Source organism: Platalea leucorodia, assembly GCF_965183815.1.
Source record: "Platalea leucorodia genome assembly, chromosome: 4".
Taxonomy (NCBI): domain Eukaryota; kingdom Metazoa; phylum Chordata; class Aves; order Pelecaniformes; family Threskiornithidae; genus Platalea; species Platalea leucorodia.
In genome coordinates, this window is record NC_138826.1 from 5482425 (window position 1) to 5505180 (window position 22756).

Here is a 22756-nt window from a genome sequence, read left to right on the forward strand (position 1 = left end):
AGTGATCTGGAATTTCAGGTGGCAGCGTAACAGTTTGTGTTTGATAGAAATCATACAGTGGAACATAAGGCATTTTTCTCTGAACACGGGGAAAACAAGACTGTGAACGTAAATACAGCCTTCATATCATATAACCATCTTCTAGTACATAATAGGGAGTCATAAAACATTTTCAAAGTTCAGAAAGTACCTGAGCTGAAAAAAGTGCTTTGCCTCAATTCTTACGGGAACAATTGGAGCAAATGCTGCATTTGGTGTGTAAACATCCTCCATCTCAGCAACAGAATGTCTAACATTTTCTTTCCTAAAACAAACAGCATCAGCTTTTGTACTAAAACACATTTGCTCCGTAAAAACTCTATCTTCAACAGCTCCATTAACAGAACCAGTTCTATGGAGCTTTTCAGTATTTAACTACATTTCCAGAATCTTAACTTTAATTTCTGAATTATTCCTCAATTATTTTTAGGTCAGTTTAGCAGAGTTGACACTAAGCTGTTCTCTACGAGATAAAATGAAAAAAAAAAAAAGAAAACCATTGTGCCTATAACTTAGTATCATTTCAAAGTTGGCTTTTTTGCTTCAGCTGGTCCTTTAGCTGGTGTTGGGTGCATGATACAGTAACTCCATAAGCGAAGTTATATCAGCTAATACTTTTTAGCATAAATAACGCTTGCAGCTTCTGGGACTCTTAACCTTTCACACTCTCTGCTTTTTGTATCCCTACAGATGAAAAAATACCCAGAGAAGCTAGTGTCTTTCTAAAATGTAATTATCATGTCTTTAGGTACCATCTAAACAAAGGCAGACAAACTCAGCGACACAGTATCAAATTAAAACTGGATGACTGCTCTGGTTATATTGAAAAATTTGCATTTAATTTGCATCTTTAAGATGCAAATTAGCAAACAGAAAAACGTTGCAGCATGTCCTAGAAAATAATTCAGGCCAAAAATATCCAAGGAACTTGCAGCAAACTTAAGCAAATGAAAAGGATGATCAGAAAATTATTCTGCTCACCTGAGGGGTGGGTCACCGTTTAAAAGTCTTGGCTGAATGTTTGTAAGAGAAGGGAGGAAACAACGGCTCACCCAGGGAACACGAGCTCTGGATCTGTGTGTCAGAGCTGCTGCTTTCCTACGAAGCGCAGAGCCACCCAGCGTCCTTCGGCAGGCTCCAAAATGGAAACCTTTCAAAACCAAAACAATCAAACTTAGGGGACCCAGAGGGGCAGGGGATACAGACTCAACATGAACTCATCCTATTGCAGCTCCACTCTTCCCTTCATTCTGTCTACACTAGGAAAGAAAAGTCGTCTCGTAGCTGGCAAACACAGAGGCATTTCGTGGTCTGCCAACCTGCATTTGGCCCTAAACCAGACAAGCAGTACCACTCCGTTTCAGCTCTTCCCACTGACGGGCGCATTCCCACCATGACCCTCCAGCCATCGTTAGATGAAGCAAAGCTCCTTTTAAGTCCTCCTAATGTTGGCGAGTTGACTTCTCTGTTAAGCATACCCAGAGCAGTCCAGCCCTGCCTTATCTGTGATTTACAACAGATGCTTTTAAAACTGTCACAAATAGTGACAATGGTTTGTGTAACACTTCAAACGGACTGTCAGACCTCCAGGTCTGGCTGGTTAGGAAGTAGAATTTACTTTTCAGTCCATATATCCTAATTTCCTGGTTAGGTGACCCCCAAATAACACAAGCTGGCAATGTGGAAGTTGGGGATTTATGGCTTATTTTAGGTTTTCCTGTTAGTATTTGATTTTAGGTTTTCCTGTTAGTATTTGATTTTTTTTTTAAGAGAGCGGTTACAGCTTGTAACAGCTTTCCTTTCTTCAGAGATCCCTGCAAGATGTTTGATGAACATGTTTCTGCATGTTCAGAAGTCCTCATTTTGTATATTAAATAAACCCAGTTCTGAATGTGCTGGTTACTTGGCTATCAAGACACAGCTTTCTGTCAAGTGGGAGTGCTTTTTCTTTAGGATCTTCAGTGAAGTCACCTTGAGATTTCTTTATAGGTATAATCTTCCAGTATTAGGAGCTCTACAGCTATTAAGATACACAGAGGAAAAATATAGTTTCAGAAAGATGTAAATCCAAATGATCTTAAAAGACAGAAGAATATATAAAAATGCTGTGGCTGCCTGTTGAGACTGTACGTCTTTCTGATTTATATTTTAAAGTGGTTTATCAGAAAAAATGTTACATTGTACACTGCGTGTTCTTTTGAACATTAGTTTACCAATACGAATCAACATTTGAATGCTCTGATCTATGAAACAAGCTACTAGGAAACACAGTGGTTAGTTCTAGTCACCTGATGTATCAGACAGTTATTGCACATGAACAGAATATTTTTAGAGGATAATAAACGCCAAGATTTCAAAGCAGCTTAATAATGTCTCTAGTATCAGATAATGAGAAATTCCCTCAATGCTGCTAAGCTGGACTTTGTTAATTATAGCAACTGATCTTCCAACTGGCATATTTAACTGAAATAATTATTGTCATTCCTATCTGTTAGCCTGGAACTCTGGATATGCTGTGCATTGAGGTTTGGCTGTCTGGTGTGGGCTTGGCGAGACCTCTGTCTTACCCTCACCTGCACGTACAGCCGACCACGCTACGTAGCACGAGGCAGCCAAATCCAGAAGCATAAGACTACTAACCATGCCTCCTCACCTGGACCTAGACCAAGGAGTTACACTTCAGAGGAGCCAACTCCCTGCAAAGCCATCTCCAACGACTGTATTTCAATACAACATAAAGTGACAAATCACGTGAAAATTCTTTGGGAATCGTACACTACGTGTTCATCTGCCCGTCAGCTCTCACTTGATTTGTGCCTCCGCCAACAGTTTGCACAGTGGTAATGTAACAGGTAAATATTTATGAAGTATTTGTGGTAGCTGTTAACCGCTTTCAGGTAATTGTCTTAGGAGAAGGTCTATGACAGGGTACACTGAATACATTCTGGGGTTGAGGAAAAACGTTTCTTCAGCTTTCATGTATTCAATAAGCAAGCTCAGGAAAGTCAGACAGCTGCTTTCGAACCAGCCTGGGTTTCCAATCGAGCTTAGCTTGGTAGGAAGAACTTGAAATGTGTCTCTCACCAAAAGATTTCCAAATGGAAATGCAATAACATCTTAATTAGCAGATTCTTTACATAGTGAAAGGCTCCCAGTGAACAATTACTTTGTATTTCACATAAGCCTTTTCTAACACAATCTTTATATGGGGAAAAGAAAATATGAAAGAAAAACCAACAACATAGAAAACGTTATATAAAATGTTGTATTTGAGTATTTCCCATGTAGCAGTTAAACCTTTCTGTGGAAACCTGCCTCAGACCTTTATCACAACCCACAATAATACTAAAGAAACCTGACAGAAGATGTATTCATTCCCTCCCAGTACAAAAATTGCAAGATTTGGGACACAATTTAAAATGACAGATTATCAGAGAACCACCACCTGATGTACAGGATTAGCACTGTATCAAGTCAAATAAAAAATTCAGGCACTTTCAATACATTCTCAACACAGGTCTTTTCTTCTAACCGTGGAAGTCCAGATGCAACATTTGATACGAAAATGCTGTTCCAGGGCAATAGACGAGACTGACTGGGCTGACTAAGGGCATATAAAGGGAAAACTCACTAATATAAATACATATGGTGTATAAAGCAGCTTTGAGTCCTGTCATCAGCACAGAAAGCCTCACAGCGTTGGCAACACCAGCTCTGCAGCCCTACACCTACTGGTGCAGCCAGCCACCATCAACAGTCCTGTGCTCACAGTGCCAAATGTGGAAATGCGATTTATGACAATCCAAACGCCCGTCCCAAACCGAACAGGGGGTGGGGAGCACCGGCAGCTCTTAACAGCTCCTGGACAACAGCACTGCACATCTTATTACTAAACCAACGTCTGTGTTAGTGCAGCAACGGAATCAGACTTAAGGGGATGAAACAAGTTAATTCTTCCTGGAGTCAGCAACCAGAATAGCTAATGCTCTCCACAGTGGTACGTGCCCTTTTAAAACAACGATGAAAGAAACTCAGTGGTTATAATTAATGTGTGCGCATATTCTTCCACAGAATTTTGTAGGAAAAAAATCAATACATACATTTCTTTCAAAAGTTATTGTGTACAGAATACAGCATATGGAACCGAGACACGTGAAATTTTTACAGCTGTAACATTAGTTAAAGGCTTGACCTTGCTTTTCTGAGAACTGTTGAGTAGTTGATGAGGCTGTTCAGGTTGTTTGCTGGACTATGGCATCTGAGTTCAGACTGTAGGAAATCACATTATTTTGATTTTTTCCTGATTATTTTTTCAAATGAATACCTGACACAGTTCTACACAAAGAGACCTTTTGCATCATCCTGGATATCCAGGCTTTAACAGTCCTTCAAAGAGCTCTGTGCTTTCCTCCATAAAGGGTTTGCTTTTAGCACTATGTTAAGTCAGTTAAGTATTGCCACTCGCTTCCTAGCCTCACGCAATACTGCAGAAGCCAAGCTAAGACAGTATCTCAAACTAGGAGACCTATTAAACAGTATGAATCAAAACCTGATCTCTGCTGACACTCATGTTAGCAAAGCAGGCTGAACCACATCAGCTAAGGACTGCCTCCCATTAGCACAACTCATCACATTAATCAATGCTAACTCAAACATTTTGTAGTATGGTTATGATAATTTAGACGCACAGATAGACTATGTTGAGCAGAATAACTGTAGTTAACTGTTGCAGTGTCTGTAGTCTTAATACTAGTCTAACAATCTCCCCAGCCGTTTCAATTCAGCTGAAAGAAAGCCTGCAAACAACCTGAAATGCATTGATAATGATAATAATGATAATAATACTAATGACAACAACAACTACAATAATAATAATGATGCTAGAAGAAAACTTCAGAAATCATCTAGTCTACCCTCCAACTCTTGTATTTTTGAAAATCTCACAGCTGTTGATCAAACTGATATGGGAGGGGCTTTTTTTATTGGCATAAGGATAATTACCACATTAATTCTTCGCCTATCAACAGGCAAAGTGTGTATGGAGGGGGAGTAATTTACTAAAGTAGTTACTTCCCTTTGAAGCTGACAGAAAGTCAGAAAACTTTTTAATAGTGCTTTTCCTCCTTGCTTGTTTCTTTGTATAAGGCACTGCAGTCTGCTTGTTTTACAAAATTGTACTTGTTAAGTGTCATTTACCCTAGCTGAGTCTCAGCCTGTAACATTCTAAGCTCCACTCGAAGTGAATCATCAGTGACTAGCAAGCTTTAAAAATGAGATTCTTCTAAGTCAGCCAAAACCAGAAAACCAATCCTTCCCTCCCAAAAACACTCAAAACAAATTGCCAATTATAGCAATTATAATGATTTTTCATATATTAAGCTTTCCGTCTCTTGATTCTTAGTTAATTAGTTCTCCAGCACTGAAGAGGTTTCTGCTGTAAATAAAATGTCTAATTTTAAAGCAAACAGAGAGGGATAAAAAAGCCAAATACATTTCAAAATCCCCCTCTCTCTCTCTCAAAAGGAGAAAAACTTTGCCAGAGAACCACTAACTTCCATGAGCGAGTTTTCTACCTCCCAGGAAGGCTCTGAGGATTAAAGCTGGTAAAACGCACTGAACATGGAAAGGCCATTGCGAGTTAGTATCACAGCATTCCTATTACCTAGCTTATATCTCTGTCTTTTTGCAGAACTACTAGAGCTTTTTTTAACCCCATTTCACAAAGATTTCAACTCAACCTTTTATGAAAGGAGAACTATAAATAGCCTCTTAGATTAAAACCCTTAACAGCTGAGAAGGCTGGAAAGGGAGGTAGATATTATCTACCTTTCAGTACTACAAATTGGGGCTGGAAGGGCTTAATTACCAAGAAATACTTAAGAACACACTAAGGACTGCTATAAAAATTACTCCAATTACAGCAGCTCCACAGACATCACTCCACCTTGGAGAGAGGAAACCATCCCTTCGATCTCTTTCCACATACCTCTCCGGTACCCCATGCTAATAAAGGGCACCACGAACAAACAGCAGCTTCACGCCATGCACAGGTCTGCTGCACATGTGGAGTCCTTTCTCCCGGGCGGCTTAACAAACCTTTCACACCAGGCGAGCCAAAGATTTGGCTTCTTTTCTTTTCACTTTGAAATCTCAAAGTGGAGACACACTGTTTGTATAACCTAAACCAACAAAATAATTTCAGCCAAAGTGTTAGCTTAGAAGTGTCTCAGGCAGAAAGAAATACTTTTAACCCATGATTTGGATTTGAATGTGGAATTCATGATTTCACATGAATTACACGCTCACTGTCCTGAAACGGGGAATTCATGTTCTCCTTATGATTGCGTCTGTGATGATGTATTCTTATTTATGATTTTTATATATACAAATGAAAGTGTAATTCACAATGAATGTTTAGCGAAATAATTGCTGTTAACAGTCAAGAAGTCCTTATGGTTTCAGTATTCCTGTGCTAAGCTTTTTGCAATGGTGCTCAACTGGATGTTTGAAGTTCCTTCATATATTGTACCTGAAATCAGAAGAAAATAAATTAGAAGACTATAAACCCACAGTGAGTATATGAAGAGAGACCAAGATTTTGTTCTAACAGTCCAGTTAGAACATTTACAGTTACAAAGTGAAGCTTTACTGAGCAAGTTCTAGAAACAAAATTATTATTTACATAAATGTTCATATTTTATTATCTGCGACAATTAAAATACTTTTCTGCTAGTACAACATAATGACAAGACATTTTCCTGAAAAGCAATTCATAAATAACCAACAAAATTTAAATATTTACAAATGCTATCAGCAGTAAAAGTCAAAGGGTAATATTGTTAGAAATGTCAAACTGTTAGGTCCAAGGATTAGACTGGTAAACAAGGAAGTCTTGAAAATAAAACTCCACATAGATTCAGATCTTAAAGCCAAAGAAAGTATTTTCAATTTTTTTGAACTGGAATTTTCTTAATAGAATGGGACACAATGTGCGTGTTTGTATTTTATCGGTATCTAATTAAACATTGTAACTAGCTTGACATAGATGGATATTTATACCTAAAGTTTTACCTTCCCATATCTGAGCCTTTGAATCAGTGTTGATGACGGTCTCAGGGAAAAAATATGTTAAAAAAATAGCCAGTCATTCATCCTCAAACTTTAATACTACTAGTGCTACAAGAAATATTTGTTAAGAAACTATCACTCACCTATCTTGCAGTCACGATAGTACTTTTCTATTGGATAATTTTTGGTGAATCCAACACCACCCATCCATTCGATACATTTACTAGTTGTCAGTGTTGCAACCTATGAAAATAGTTTCAGAGTTACAATTTCAGGATTCAACTTCATGCAGGTAGTAGTAAATTTTATTCTTTGTAGCTATTTAAAGCAAAAATAAAACAGTAATTAAAGCAGTAACAATAGAACAAGAGGGAAGAGGAAAGACTGATATTTTTGTATTCATCTTCTTTATGCAAGTTATTTTAGAAAAAAAATGACATTTTTCTAAATCAGAGGACATCAAGAATTCACTAACCGTTACTGCAATAGTTCATATGCTGCACTATGAAAAAGACTAGCAGCGGTATGCAAGACAGCAGTTAAAGAGGCAGAAGCAACCTGGTTTTGAGTCCCATGAAGACTCGCAGTTGTGACCAGCAGAGTGGAAATGGTCACAGATGAAGTCTCACCATACCATATTCTCCAGCCACAAACAGAGAATTCTGAGAGAATGAAATCTCTCTACGTGAGTGAAAATACTAATTCACTTTCTCTTTTAATGTTGTTGCTTGCTTTTCAAAATTTTATTTAAGGGTGTGAGCGGTTCATTCTTTGGTGGCCTACTTTACATTCCACAGACGGACTGAGAAGGAGAAACAAGGTAGAAGTGCATCCACAGATCTCACAGCAAAGCATGAATTACAAGTTATACATTCAGTAACGGAAGCAACGTTTAAACAGCGATGAAATAAATCCACCGAATAAAGAAACTGGTTACCTCAGCAGCGTAGTATTTGGCCATGCTGGCCTCCTTTATGAAAGGCCTTCCTGTTTCCGCAAGACGGGCTGCGTTGTAGGTCAGCAACCTCGCTGCCTCCAGCTGCGTGGCCACCTGAGCTATCTGGTGTTGCATCCCCTGTCATAAGCACACCACAAGTCAGACAGCACCGGTATCTAGTACTCAACTGGAATTTCTAGCAAGAGCCATTCTTTTCACCCAGGAACATACCTACACTCAAAAATACAAAATCTAGATGGACCAGTAATTCTGCACATCTCTGCATCTATGACATCGACGCTGGAAAACCTCTGGGCCACCAAGTCCTTTCAGGAACTGCACTCCCATTTTCTCCTTCCCTCTTCTTGGATTCAGGAGTACTGGGGAACTTCTTGCCTGACTGGCTGGACGGGAGGGTTCAACATGAATCTATTTGCACCCATGAACATCAAGGAAAATTTCAGCCAAATCTTAACGTTCTTCTCAGCACCAGAGACACAGGTAGGTCAAAGCTCTGAGCTTAACTGAGAAAAACTTGAAAAAAGTACCTCTTAAATAAAGTGGAGAAATAGCAAGGTGACAACCACTTCTTCCCATGTCCCCTAACCATGAGATAAGAGTCAGGGGCAGCATAAAAGTGTAGAGAATGGGACTGATGAAAGGATTCAAAGGGAAGGAAAAAGGTGATGGAGCTCACCTCTAAATGGTAGGTATTACAGAAGCACAGGCTTATTTATGGAGACCCAAACATTATGATGATTGAAAACGAACATTTAGTTGTCTAACTTGCTCCTAAAACACAATGGAATCTTTCATCTTATTAGAACATGAACACTGCTCCCTAAAATTTGCAAAAACATATACGCATGTCAAAATAACAAAACGATTCGGCAATTGTAAATTCCATTTCCCATTCAAAGGACACAGTTCCAATAATTTCCTAGATATCTGTGGGTGCTTCCTAAAATTTGTATAAATTATGAGTAGTACTAATGTTCCTTCCCTTCATCCAAGATGTAGGTTTCTTATAACAAGAAAATTACTACAGTAATTACAATTATATATCTTCCTTATTAAACTATACATCATTTTTGCAACAAAGAGTCTTTTTCGTTTTAAGATGCAGATATTATCATGAAAACTAAATGTCTTTGTATAACACAGGCAATCTAATAATTCAATCAGTTTTCCTCATCTTTTTATAATTTCTAGTGTCTCCAGAAAAAGGCCATCCCCTACACCTCATGAAAGTGTATAAAAACTGGAACACATTCAACATACTGTGATATTAAAGTCAGAAGAGAAAGGGGTTCCATGTCTATTATTTTCAAAGGCAGTGAATATACTATCAAGGAAGGAGTCATGTTAATAATGTTTTGAAGTTTTAAATGATTTATACGGTACTTGCAAAGGCACACGGCACTGAATTTATAGGTTTTACACGGCAGATGAATGCTCATCTGAAATTCTTTTGAAAAATTCTTCACAAATATTGAGAAGTAGAGATGTGACACAAGGTGGAGCACAAATTATGCAAATCAGATTACTCATTTTACTGACTTCATCTACTGTGGTAACTACTACTCTCTTGGAGGAAAGCTCTCATGTGTTCGCTAACAAGTACCTGGAAATCGAATATGCTTTTCCCAAACTGGACTCTCTCCTTCGTATAGGGAATTGTATGGTCAAAACACCCCTGTGCCAGTCCTAACATCTGTAAGAAATAAGATATCTTGAGGTGAGTTAGGACAAAAAAAAACCCCAAACTTTGAGCAATAAGCCAATTCCATACTATTCCATTCCTGAAAGAAACTTTCTTACTAAAGGCAAAATATTTCTGAAAACACTATCACTAATTTTTGAACAAAAGTTATGGGTCAAATATTAAGTGTTTCTGGTAAAATTCTTAATTACGTGGGAAAATTACTGTAAACTAAAGATCTATAGATCTATATTACACTGTTAAAGGAAAAATAATCTGAATGATTACTCAAAGCTATTTTCATAACAAAAATAATTTCTCATTTTATAGAAGACACTAGACTGTCAGAATTAGCAATTTATTTTAGAAGCTAGAAAATTAGTATAGTGGAAGGAGAGATAACATTTGTTCCAGCGTTGTCTAGAAAAAGAACAACTCAACAGAACAATTTTAGAAGACCATTGTCTTTTCACACACTCTCTTCACTCAGCAGCAAAGACAGTAAAACACAATTGTTATCTTGGGAGGATAACGTCTGGGAAAACTGCACATGAACATTTATAAAGAAGTAACTCGCATCTACCCTAGTGTCTGGCTTGTTAGCCTAAAGAAACATTATGGAATCTGGAAAGTAAACTAGTTTTATGGTTTTTTAACTACTAAATTTTGAGTGTATTCCATTCCAAACTAGATAGTAAAGAAAGGACCCTGCCTTTCATGTATCTTGGAATACGTAGCTATTAGTAAATAAGATCAGTTGGTTTCATTATATAACTACCATCCATCTGAACACATTCTTTCTACCTAGTTTCCTTCCTATGAAAAACAGAGATAGGAAATTAGATGAGGGGAAGCATCAAACAAGAAAAAAACAACCCAAAACCCCAAAGGGAAATGAATGGCATGAAAAACTATCAAAAAGCAAGGCAACAGTATATGGTAAATTTGGAATCTCATAAAACTTTCCTAAGTCAGGAGGGGATACTACAACGTGGCAGTCAGCTGTCACATCAAGCAGCTTATGTCAAACTACTTTTAATGGTGTACAGTAGTGTAGGGGTATTTTTGGATAGACCCACATATTAAGCTGAAAGCCAAGGGCCCCAAGAAGATTAAAAACAGGACTCTGACAGGGTTCAGACATCTACTCCTTAATCATTTGAGATTCTATGGAAAAAACCCACAATACACAGGAAAATGAGTATGTGGGAAAAGAACATAAGAAAATAATACAGTCTGCTGCTAATCGGATTTGTTGCCTTCTTATATAAACTCATACAGATGAACCAAGTATATCAACTTCAGCACCTGTAACAAAATATGCAGCTACCTTGCACTAAAACTACCTGAAACTGTTTTCACGGCCACAATTACATTTTATAAGATGTTCATTATCTTTTAAAACTATTATTACCGCAAAACTAAATTCAATACAGGGCTTTGGAACTGCTGTTCTTGTACATTCAAGTACATTTCTCTTCATTTGAAGGTGCCAAGAAAGTGGTAACTAAGATTTAACAACTACCTGACCTTAACTTTTAATCAGGTTATAAGTGTAACTTGGAGTAATTAAGAGTAAAATCCAGACCATGTATTTTAATGCCAGAGCCTCTTATTTGTTTTTCTGGGAACAACGGGGCCCACAGCCCTAGTTTTTAAACGCCATATCAGACAAAGTTTAATCACAGATAATCTTTAGAAATGATGAAAAAGCCAGCCCATTTAGCAGCACAGTATACTGCCATGTGGAAAGCCTAAATTTCATGAGGACTATTACTTCTGGTCTGTTTGCAAACTAGGGCAAAAGATAAGGGAGATTTGTAGTACAGACATATTTCACCTTATACAGCACAACTACATCCACATCAAAGTAGAAACAAAGAAAAGATTACTTTTAAAAGTAAACTAAACATATAAAAACTTTCCGTAAGTCATTTTATTATAGGGCTGAAGCTGATTTCCACTGAAATCAGCAGCAATCTGAGATCCAAATTGAGTTTACAACAAAATACAACATTTTGAAATAACTCCAAGGTCAGCAAATGTTTTCCTCTAAGATGCCATAAGGTGCAATTTTCAAACACAAAAATGAACTAGGACACTTCTGCTAGAAAAAAAATCATATTTATTTTAAAAATAAGTTGACTTTTAAAAATAAGTTGTTGGGAAAACATCAGTTAGCATAAGGTCACATTTGGCAATCGCATACAATCACAGCTGGAAGCATTAATATTATATATTTCAGTGTGTTACATTTTCCAAAGCTAGTTTTCTTTGTAAAATAAATTTGCATAATGGAAAATAAAAATATTGACATATTTCAGCAGCAATAAGTTAACCACCAAAGACAAACTAATTGCCATGTAATGTTTTCTAAATCTATTGCTTATGTCACCGAAGGAGAATTTTACCATTTACCATAAATTTTACCATTTACCATTTCAGTATTTTACCGTAACTTAGATGCAGGAATAGTGACATCTAGTGGCAATTTAGTTTTTAATAAAGTGTTTTCTAAATAGTTTATTCTTATTAGCTTTAAATATTTTGTAAATGTCAATCCAAATTCAAAGTTATATACTGGTTGCATTCAGTATTAAACAAAATCACCCACCTGTGCAGCAATACCTATTCTGCCGGTATTCAGCAGTCCAATCGCATGCTTATAGCCTTTTCCAACCTGTCCCAGGATATTGGTCGCAGGAACCTAAAGAATAAAACCACTCAATTATTCCTCTTCTATTCTGCTTTGTAACTGCTAGCACGGTTCACAGGTGAATCGGTGTACATGTTTTATTTAATGTTCCTCATAAGTAGAAGGCATAAAACATAAACCAGACATCTGATTCCTAGAATATCTGATTAGAACATTTCCTGATACATGTGATTATAAACTGATGACTGAGAAAATCTGTATCAAAGTTCAAGAAACCCAACTCCCCTCAAGGCTTCTGTGAAAGAATAGGGAGGAAAAAGTTAAAGTAAGCCAAACAATCAGTATGTCTAAGGAAAAAAAATATTGGGAATTTAGTTAACATTCTTTTCTTATATGTGGTCAAGCTCCAATTACACACAAATTATGCTTCAATAGCTAAACAACGTACAATACCTTAACGTTTTCAAATGTTACTGGGCAGGTAGAAGACGCTCTGATTCCAAGCTTGTCCTCCTTCTTCCCTATATGTAGTCCCTCTGTGTTGCGATCTACTATGAAGCATGTAATTCCCCTGTATCCCTAGGATGAATTAGAAATTAATCAGGAACTGATTTTTATACTAATATCACCAAACGGTGGTCTAAATATCTCATTCCACTACAGAAATTTTACACCTGCTTAATACTATATTACTAGATAAAACACTGGCACCATCATCTGTTCCCTCTATGTCTGCTAATTATGGTTTAACAAAGGCCAGAGATACCTTCCTATTAAAATATTCCATGTGGAAAACATAATCAGAACAACCTTAAAAGTTCTCTTGATAAGACAGGGGACTGGTATTATGGAAATGAAACAGACAGGACTGTAGTGCCTGTCTGTACTGGAAATGACTGGGAAAGCAAGTTATGGCTATGCAGTGAAGCTACTGCTTACTGTTGGAACATACGTCACAGTCAAACAACGGACTGTGAGAAGACATAGGGTATCTTTAGACTAAAGTGGTCACACAAATAATGGCTCTAAACCCATGTCAGATGATTCTATAGGATGCAAGATTTTACTTAAGCCCAATTACTTCAGCTACTCTTCTCATGGAAGGCTGCGTATATACTCTTCCTTTTAAGGTTGTCCAGAGTAAGAGACTGATGAGACTGGCGCCACTGGGAACTGTGCTGGAACATTCAAAGCGCAGTATAATTGTAAGTATTATAACAGACCTAATCTAACACCCAGAACTGGTGCACACATTCTCCTTGTGATTCCAGTTTGCAGAACGTTGATATCGCTGTCTCTTCACTTTAGAGAGGTAGTGGGAATATAATTAATAAAGCAGTCTGAAATCATTATGATGGTATGACGGTTGTTATCAAAAAGCTCAAAGAGCTGATTTGGTGTTCAGATAATGATTTGGACAGGACACTAAATAACGCATCTGACAACACATAGATTCTACAGCCAATCTAAATTCTGGCATCTCCTACATACCAGCTTACAATCTTCACATCTTTGAAGCCCTAAACTAGGTTCTTGAAGTACAGAACGGTGATTCCTGATAGCTCTCACTTTCCCTTTTTCCCTCTGTGTAATTCTTATTCCCAATTCTCTCTCCTTTCCCCAATCATTCTTGCTTCCTCAGCGTTTCCCCCAGCCAGAACCACAGCAGTGTCTCTTATGCAACATACTACAAGGTCCATGAGACAAAAATGTGAGGTGTTCCTGGCCACGTTTCCATCTCTTCCTGTCCCCAACATCCACAGCACCTCCTCTCACTAAGCGGGTGACACTGAGAGGCAGGAAAAGTCCTGTGGTTCTTCTGGAAGAGTTGCCTCTTAGGAAAGAGAAGGCTGCGGATTCCACCTCACCTCAACAACAGCCCATCTCACCAAATGGGAGCTGCTAGCGCAGAGCGCACATTTCAGTACGCAATTCTACACTGGTCCGTTCTCTCATTTATACTGATGTCAGCTGTTACTTAATCTTTGAGCAGCACTGACTCCTTCTTGAATATTTAAAAGCAAATTTCTAACTTTAAGAAGGCAATATATTATGTATTTTTAAAATCTTACACTAATACAGAAACAACTCCAGATTATAAGGCAATGCACAGCAGTTAACAAATATAGAAACTGGCTTATCAAATATACTTTCATTGTCTGTAGTACTCAAATCACCCAACGGCTTGTGAAGAAATGAGTAAAAATTCAGAAAGCAACATGATATTCAACTGGTCAATACAATGAAAGAAAAACTCCTTTTCTTATTTAGTGAAAACCTGAAATTTTAATTTTAAAAATAAGTATCTTCAAGTTTTTAAGAAAGAGATACTGGAAGAAGTTTAAAAAAATAAATAAAAGTTGTAAACAATTTAGTTTTGTATTTGATTACCACTCTACCGTATTGGTATAGTACATTTTAAATCCTGCAGTTGACTTTTCTGAATCTACTACCTATATCCAAATTGGTGACAAAACTTGAAACATGCATATTCAGCTATGTATTTTTTTACCTGAACGTACTTTGCTCTTGTATTCTTGTTAGTTTTCCAGTGCCTGTAGCCTAAGCTCTATTTTGCCTTTTAACAATAGCGACTTGTCAGTTAAGTCAGACGGGTTGGAAAGACTTAGGCTATCTGTTCTTCCATTACTCAGAAGAATACCAATGCACGCTGTGCTCTTCATCTAAGCAATGATGATTCTGACATCTTTGTTTTCCCTGGTGGGAGGAATTTATTAAATTGCTCGGCAAGTTCTCAGTTTTTGTTGGGAAATATTTTTAAAGGTTTCCTGTCAGCTAGGAAAAGGTTCAAAGAATATTAACCTTTAACATCAGAGCATTAATATAAAATCCATAGTTTCATATATAATCAGCTGTCACTGAAATGCAACTATTCTTTACCAACTTACTAAGGACGGATCTGTATTTGCCATCACAAAGAAGACTCCTGCGTGTTCCGCTAAGCTAATCCACATCTTTGAGCCATTGATAATATAGTAGTCTCCTTTCTTTTCAGCCCGAGTCTTCAAAGAAAAAGCATCACTGCCAGATCCAGCCTCCGAAAGACAGAAACTGCCTATCTGTCAATTGAAGGGAAAAACTCATTTTATTTTCTACTGAACATATAGGCACAATGTATAACAAATTCTGCAAAGAAAATAGTTATAAACAAGCACAAATCTCTTAAATTCAAACATTTTAAATTATTGCATCAAAGTAACTAAGTTTCAGACATGGAGATTAAGACTAGAAACACTGTGTAATTACATGTCTCTCAAAGTCAACTGCTTTAAAGTTCTTTTCCACAGTAAATTAAATTTTAATGAAACGAATAGGCACCTTTCCACTTTTACCTCTCGGCTACTGATGACAGGATGTATCTATATCACCACAGATCTCAGCTCTAGCCAGTGTTTCAACGTTCACACATATTTTCAAATGCTACAGTCACCCATTTAGTTACTGAAAAAAACCACCCCACTAACATTACTTAACTATTAAAAATTATATTATAGTTTAGTAAAGTGAGACTTTGACTCACTGTATCTTTAGCAACTCTGGGCAAGTAAGTTCTCTTTTGTTCTTCTGTTCCATATGTGGTAAACAACTTATTTGTTAGTGTATTTTGGAGTTCACAGAGAAGAGAAACAGCTGGATCAACTTTGGCCAATTCTTCTACCACCAATATGACTGAAAAAAATGAAGCTCCAGTTCCTCCATATTCTTCCCCAAGCTCAATACTCATCAGCTGAAATGTGAAAGATGCAAACATATCAATGTTAGTTCTTGTCACCAATTTGTTAGTCCAAGCTGATACTTCAGAGATTAAAATATAAACCACAGAACGTAAGTATTTCCAGATCCTTCCCCAAAGAACTGTGTTCCTTCAATACCCTTCACAAAATAACAATTCTTGACAGAAGCCGATAGTCAATTAAGGCAAGAAATAACTAACATGTGCAGTATACAGGCCAATCATCACCCTAATTTGATTACATATTCCAGAACAATTGCAATCTCAACACAAGTCTAATATTTAGAGTTGTCGTTGTACAAAATGACATTCTAATCACAGACAAGCTTTAGGTTTGATAGCAGGAAAGGCTAAAATTGAACCCATGAATGATCAATGGGATATCTGCAAGACAAGTCCTTGTGGCTGCCCAGTAAGGACGCAGAGGACTCCTGATACCCTTTCCCAGCAACACTTACAGAGTCATAGTCGTTCTAGCATTCTAGGCAATTATTCTTATCCAATTAAAAAAAAAAAGTGTGGGGGAGATGTGGGAGATAAGGAACTCAAAGATAAGATGAAGAATGTGGTATGGGAGTGGGAGACATGGAAAGAATATTACAGGAAAAGATGGAGAGTGATAATGCAGTAAAAAAAAGGGAAATTTGCCCTGCTGCTGATAAATCCAAAATTATTCATTTGAATTATATCCCTCAATCTTTTAATCTAAAAATCCAAAAAGTGGACAGCTAAAGATTCATAAAATGATGCCATTTTCTGAATAAAAGATTAAGTAAAAGTGTGCAGACCCCTTGTTCAAACAATCCTTGTATTACAGAGTCTTCCATTTTTGAATTCTCATCCATTTTTTGTACCAAAGGTGCGACTCGTTCCTGAGCAAATTTTGTCACTGTAATGAAGAGAAGAAAAAAAGTGTGTAAGTATTCTAACGCCCTACTTGAAGATCAATATAGCAGCAATATGGTACTTCTGACAGGTTATGCATGTATTCCCTGACTCTCCCAAACAAGTTAATAAAACGACAAAAAGTTGCCTGAGTGAAACAAGGTAACGTGCCACAAGGCTCAATTATGATTTCTTTCTGAACTCAGCAACAACGCTCTAAACGAAAACAAATACTTCCTATAAATTAGAAACTTTGAAAGCATCTCAGCAACACTTAGGTAACATTAGTTGACCAAAAATTATTGAAAATATTTTAAATACACCCCTTGTTTTGTTAGCTGAATCTTATTTCTTTATAAATTAAACCTGCAGTTTGGGAAGATGGTCTCAGGCTTTAACACATGCTATTTTGAGTGCACAAAGCCCTATAAATAAGACTGTTTCTGTTTAACTGGAGCCTTTTATAAGCTCTGTCCCAGATGCGCAAATCCTCACTCTTTTACCTTTGCTCTGAGGATTCCTTCTGAAACACTGTCTTCTTCACGCAGGCCTGGCTGCATGGCAGACGCATCACATCTGTCACCCTTCTGGGTATACCCAAAATCTCTGAAAACCAGCTAGAGCAGTTAACTGTAGCTGAACTAAACACTTTAGAAAGGGCACGAGTCAACGCCAGGCAACTTCACTTATACTACAGCAATAGTTTTAAACAGTTAATATTTATTTATGCAGAGTAAACTGCACTGTGGCATGTGGAACTGTGCTATGGTAATATAGAAAAAGAACATTACTCTTGTGAACTAAAGCAGTTTTAACATTAACTATAATTAAACAACAACGCTAATTAAATAATGAAAAGAAATTTTCAAGCTAAAATTTCCCTTCTGATTAGACATTTCTGAATTTTAACCACACAGACAATAGGTACCCATATTTTTCAGCATCGTCTCCTCTTCAGTGAATGTTTGAAGCGGAGCACAGACAACTCCATCACTGGCTAGATTTGGCATGAGTTCTGATTTGGAGGATCTGAAGACACATGGAGAAGCCCTCCAAGGACCCAAGTACGCTGGTAAATTTCTTTTCAGCTGTTGACAGTAAATACAGAACATGCAAACAGTTAATAGAATTTGTATTTGTATACAGACAGCAACAGCAATACACAATTTTACCCAGTGTTTTTATTCAGTAAATGAATAGGAAACATAACTTACAATCAATGTCTAGTTTGAAAGGTTTTGAGAAGATATAACCCCCCCCCCAGTGTCCTAAAAGAAAATATCCTTTAATTACTCTTCTTTTAAGCCCAAACAATTTTCTTTCTGTAAGTTTGCTAACACAATGTTATTCTACAAAGTATTCACAAACATTAGTTTTAGTCAATTTTAGTGTTTACAGCAAATAAACCCTGCTGATAGTATTTATTTTTATAGATGATCTTGGAAGCCTGCTGCAATATTTATAGCAGTAAGTGTATATTTTGACAGAATTAATATCTTCACTAACAAATATGATAAGAGTAAATGTGAAATAGACATACGAATGTTTTTTACAGAAGACCTGTCAACTTCAATGATAGACTTGGCTTTCTCCCTGGTCTTCTAGGGGCCAGCAGCTCTTGTTTCTAAAGCAATCTGATAGCACTTCATCTGGATGATTGGTATTTTGCTGTCAAAGGGCATAATTTTTAACATCACTGTGGATTTTTGTATTCAAACTGAGTTCTTACCCACCACTTCATGATTTTCAGAATGAGCACACATTTCATAGACAAAGCCCTGGCATTTGAATGCCTCTGTATAGCTAATTTTTATATAGTTTAAATCCTACAGTTAGTATGTTGATAGTACTATGTAATTAATAATTAACGTGTCTTATTTGGTTGATTTATTAAAAAAGTACACTAAGGAACTAAAATTGAGTAATTTATGCTTAACCTCTCCCCCTTCGTCCATGATATCCAACAATCTCAAATGATATCAAGAGGCACTGGTTATCCAACCAAGAGAGCAGAGGTATTACAGAGTGTTTTACTGAAGGGGGAATGGCGTTAAGCATATATGGCAAAAGTCACAAAAACGAGCAGAACAGACAGTGGCTTTTGGGAGCAAGCTACGCATAGCGATTGTCAGGTGGGTAGACATAGACACTCTGACAGGTAATTAGTTTTGTACCTTGGAGAACTATAAACTACTTACTGAAGTAGATAACAGCAGGCTTTAGAAAGGAACACGTTTGGTTTGAAAGTTAATATACTTTCTAACCACAGAATAATTTCTTAGAATTTTTAAAAATATTAGTGTAATGAATATGATCTAGCTCAAAAAGTAACAGGCTAACAGTAGCTAAACTGCTGCAAAATGTATTCCTGAAAAGCAGTACTCAAAAAAGAAGCACAGTTTGACTGATCTCAAAAGAGGCAAGACAGAAAAACAGCTTTGCTCTCATAGCTCCCAAAACCCAACTTATTCTGTGGCTAACGTCTACAGATCAGATCTTTTCTACAGATATCCATTGCTATTGCTGTGTCAGTCCAAAGCATGGAGATATTAATGTCTTACCAAGACAACTCTTGACAGAAACCCCCAGTAGAGAGACAGCTGTGCCATAAAAATAACGTGTATACGAGCATATGCCTGCCAACATACATTTTTGTCAGCATGCACTCGTAACCCCACAGTGAGCAGACCGACTGACTGTGCCGTAACCAGACTGCTGTTTAGCTCACAGAACGCAGGACAATTTTGCAACGCACACTGTGATAGCAGCATTCCTCAAAAAATGGCAGAAGCTTTGGGGTCAGGAAGTAAGAATTCCTTTGATCCTTCTAATAATTCACTCTCTTTCATGTTGGCTTTCAACACCTGTCATCTCCCTGGCTGAAGAACTGATGTAAAACAGATCTATGGACTCCTTTTTTCTTAGAGACAAGATGCATAAGTCTATTACAGTAAGGGAACTCCGACTTTAGCTCAACCAGTAATGCATGACAAAAAAAACCCACTAAGAAGTGGTAATGTAGAAAACAAATATTGCTGTGAACATCCAATGTTCATTCACATTCAACACCCCTGGTCACATAAAACAAATAATGACTAGTGGGGCTGATTCATGAATACATTGGATGATCAGCAATAGCTGCAACACTTTCAAATGAAGACTAAGTTACGGAGTCACCGTAGGTCTTCACAGAAAAACAAAGAAAGAGTTGCTTTAATACAGACAAAACCCAAGGGAACCATGTTCTGGAAGCTGTCAGTCAGGAATGGATTGTTCGCAGAGCATCCAGCTATGGCAGGGTCACTCAACACCCAGATGTGTAAGACTATTAAACATCCACCTGCGTAAGTCCATATTCTTAGCAAGGCCTGAGAAGGGAAAAACCTATGTATACACACAACATACATATATATATTTAACACAGTATGCTTCCTGAGCAGTTATAGGATTACAAATCACACATACATTCTGCTTCTTCAACTACTTTATTTCCAAGTACAAAGAAAAGAGCATTTTTCTTTCATGGTGGCATAACCAAAGACGAATCACTGAGAATATTTCACCAGTATTGACCAAGAGCTGTCAGGAAAAATGCATGGTGCCTTTTTAAGAACACAAAACTTTTCAGAAAGCTGCAGGTAGGTATGCTCAGTAGGCAATAAACCAGTACTTTTGAATCAACAACTGGTAGTACTCTGGGATTACCTCTACTTTCATTTGACGGCACCTCACACTGGGATGTAGAATTATCGACCACATAACCCACCATAAGGGGAACACACCACTAAATGCATGCAGAGGACTCTGCCCTGTCCAATGCAGGAAGCACGGATTTTGTAGATCACAAAAAATACACAGATTTTTCTCCTATGCTTTCATGAAAAAGGGAAACTGGACAAACTTGATTAAAAGCAGCTCAGCAAGGCCAAGCAGACGTGCACAGGGCTGTACTGGCTGAGAGGACCAATAGCCAATAGCCTGACTAGCAAGCAGCAGCTTTCAAACCCAGCAAATGGCTCAGTGTTTGTTAGAGGTTACAGCCATTATAGCAGGCCTGCTCTTGGCAACAATGCCAAAGGTTTTGAGAAAGTTAGGGCTGACCCCGGGCTTTCCTCCCTCCCCAGAGCTTTCACTTGGAGGCTCTTCAACTGCAACCAACCCACTCGAGAGCGGCAGAGAAAGGTGCCCTGCTGCGGCAGGAGAAACAAAGGCAGCCCTGAGTGCGCATATGCAGACACGGTTTGATAAACAATTATTATTTGAGACCCGACTGACATGGCGCTAGAGGACAAAAGGAATATTCATAACAAGGTTACCTTGAAAAGTCCTAAAACCAGTAGGATAGCCCCAAGGGACAGGGCTTACATTGGCAACACCCACGCACAGAGCAGCAACCCACAGGTATGCCAGAGTAATAGCACAGTGTAGAAATGATTTTTTTATTTCAACATTTAGATTAAAAAAAACCCAAGTCACTACATTATTGTTAACATTTTTATTCTTTGAAGTCATGCAGTCACATAGTATTGCTAACTTTCAGATAGTTACTTAGAGTGCATGTACATTACTCAAATGCTTTGCTACTGCTTCCCTGCTTTTTTTTCCCCTCTTTTTCTGTAGGTAAGGTAAAGATTTATGCTGCTACAAGATTCAGACTGCTTGCCCTACTAAACACACGTATTTGAAAATTGGTTTTTGGTTGCTGATAACATTGATTTTTCTGTTTATCTCAATTCTTACCTCCACCTCAGCTCTTTAAAGATCAGTTCTTTTGGTTTCCTTCTGTTTGTTTTACAATCTAAAATGAGATTTTAATGCTGGTGGACCTGGCAGCACCATTAAGATATATATTAAAAAAGGCCAAAGCAATATATTTTCCTAAGCTCACTGTGCTTTCCTTGATGACTTCCACTCCTGTATCAGTCCTAGCTGGCTCCCAGACAGCTCCTATTTCTCAGCAGAGAAGCTCCATCACAGAAAGCTTGCTTGCCCTCATTTATGGCGTTGGTTTGCTTTATTTCAGCTGTCACAACACAGCCACAAGCTGCCAGAGAAGGCCCCAGGCCAGCATGTCTCCTCGCTCTGCACAACAAAGGCATGCCTGTGGCACAAACCCAGGTTTTCTGCTTGTTTCCTTTGTCTTTTGATTACCCCTACAATGCCAGGAGTCTTTTGCCTGCTTAGGTAAGCAAAGGAGACACCGGAGCACCTCTGCTGCTAGGACTGTGCCGTCCCCTCACAGCCCCACCAGCCGCGGGCTGCTCCATTTACAAGCCGTTTCACAAGACCCGCAAGAACTTTCCTTAGCAAGAAGTTACCTAATACCACCCCTCCGCACAAAAAAAAACCCGCAAGACAGGAGAAAAGGCCTTTCCAAACCCACCCTCACCCCCTGCAGAGCTGCACTTGAACGGCCCGAGCGGACCCCGCGCCCCGCCAGCTCCCAGCGAGCGGCTCCACGGGGGCCCCTTCGCCAGCCCCTCGGGCAGCCTTAACGCGGCGGTCTGAGGCGAGAGGAGGCGAGAGGCGAGGCGGGTTCCCCCCGGCGCCCGGACACCCCCTGCCCGCCGCTCCCTCGGCAGCCCCGCTTCACCTTCCCGCAGCTCCTCAGCCAACCGCCCGCCGCCGCCGCCATCTCGGCGCCCGTCCCGCCCACCGGTGCGCAGGCAGCGCGGCGACCGCGGTGAGGTCTCGCGAGACTGCGGTGGGCCGGGC

The 22756-nt window shown here is 38.4% G+C and overlaps 1 protein-coding gene across 5 annotated transcripts; it reads right to left on the bottom strand.

Annotated features, from left to right (window-relative positions):
• Window positions 1–862: 862 nt before the first annotated feature.
• Window positions 863–22681, bottom strand: ACADSB (acyl-CoA dehydrogenase short/branched chain). 5 transcript variants are annotated; one of them, XR_014228101.1, is made up of 12 exons: window positions 22635–22681; window positions 17970–18129; window positions 16945–17045; window positions 15944–16150; window positions 15312–15482; window positions 12856–12981; window positions 12361–12453; window positions 9669–9758; window positions 8045–8182; window positions 7251–7350; window positions 6026–6568; window positions 863–1189 (listed from the first exon to the last, which is right to left on the bottom strand). XR_014228101.1 is itself a non-coding variant. In XM_082311030.1 (11 exons), exons 1-11 carry the CDS (start codon window positions 22674–22676, stop codon window positions 6498–6500), a joined length of 1299 nt encoding a protein of 432 aa, XP_082167156.1. In that variant the 5' UTR covers window positions 22677–22681; the 3' UTR covers window positions 3292–6497. The 5 variants fall into 5 exon arrangements, 4 of the variants coding, with proteins under 4 accessions (XP_082167156.1, XP_082167157.1, XP_082167159.1 ...); XM_082311030.1 differs by lacking the exon at window positions 863–1189 and having other exon boundaries at window positions 3292–6568; XM_082311031.1 differs by lacking the exons at window positions 863–1189; window positions 9669–9758 and having other exon boundaries at window positions 3292–6568.
• Window positions 22682–22756: the final 75 nt, after the last annotated feature.

Bases quoted from the DNA above. Each gene is read 5' to 3' on its own strand.
- ACADSB (XM_082311030.1), bottom strand. From the start codon at position 22,676: ATGGCGGCGGCGGCGGGCGGTTGGCTGAGGAGCTGCGGGAAG. The intron at 9,759-12,360 runs GTGGGTGATTTT...TATTTCTTACAG, and splicing joins GAATAGGTATTGCTGCACAG to ATGTTAGGACTGGCACAGGG. The intron at 7,351-8,044 runs GTAACCAGTTTC...CTATTTTCATAG, and splicing joins CCAAATACTACGCTGCTGAG to GTTGCAACACTGACAACTAG.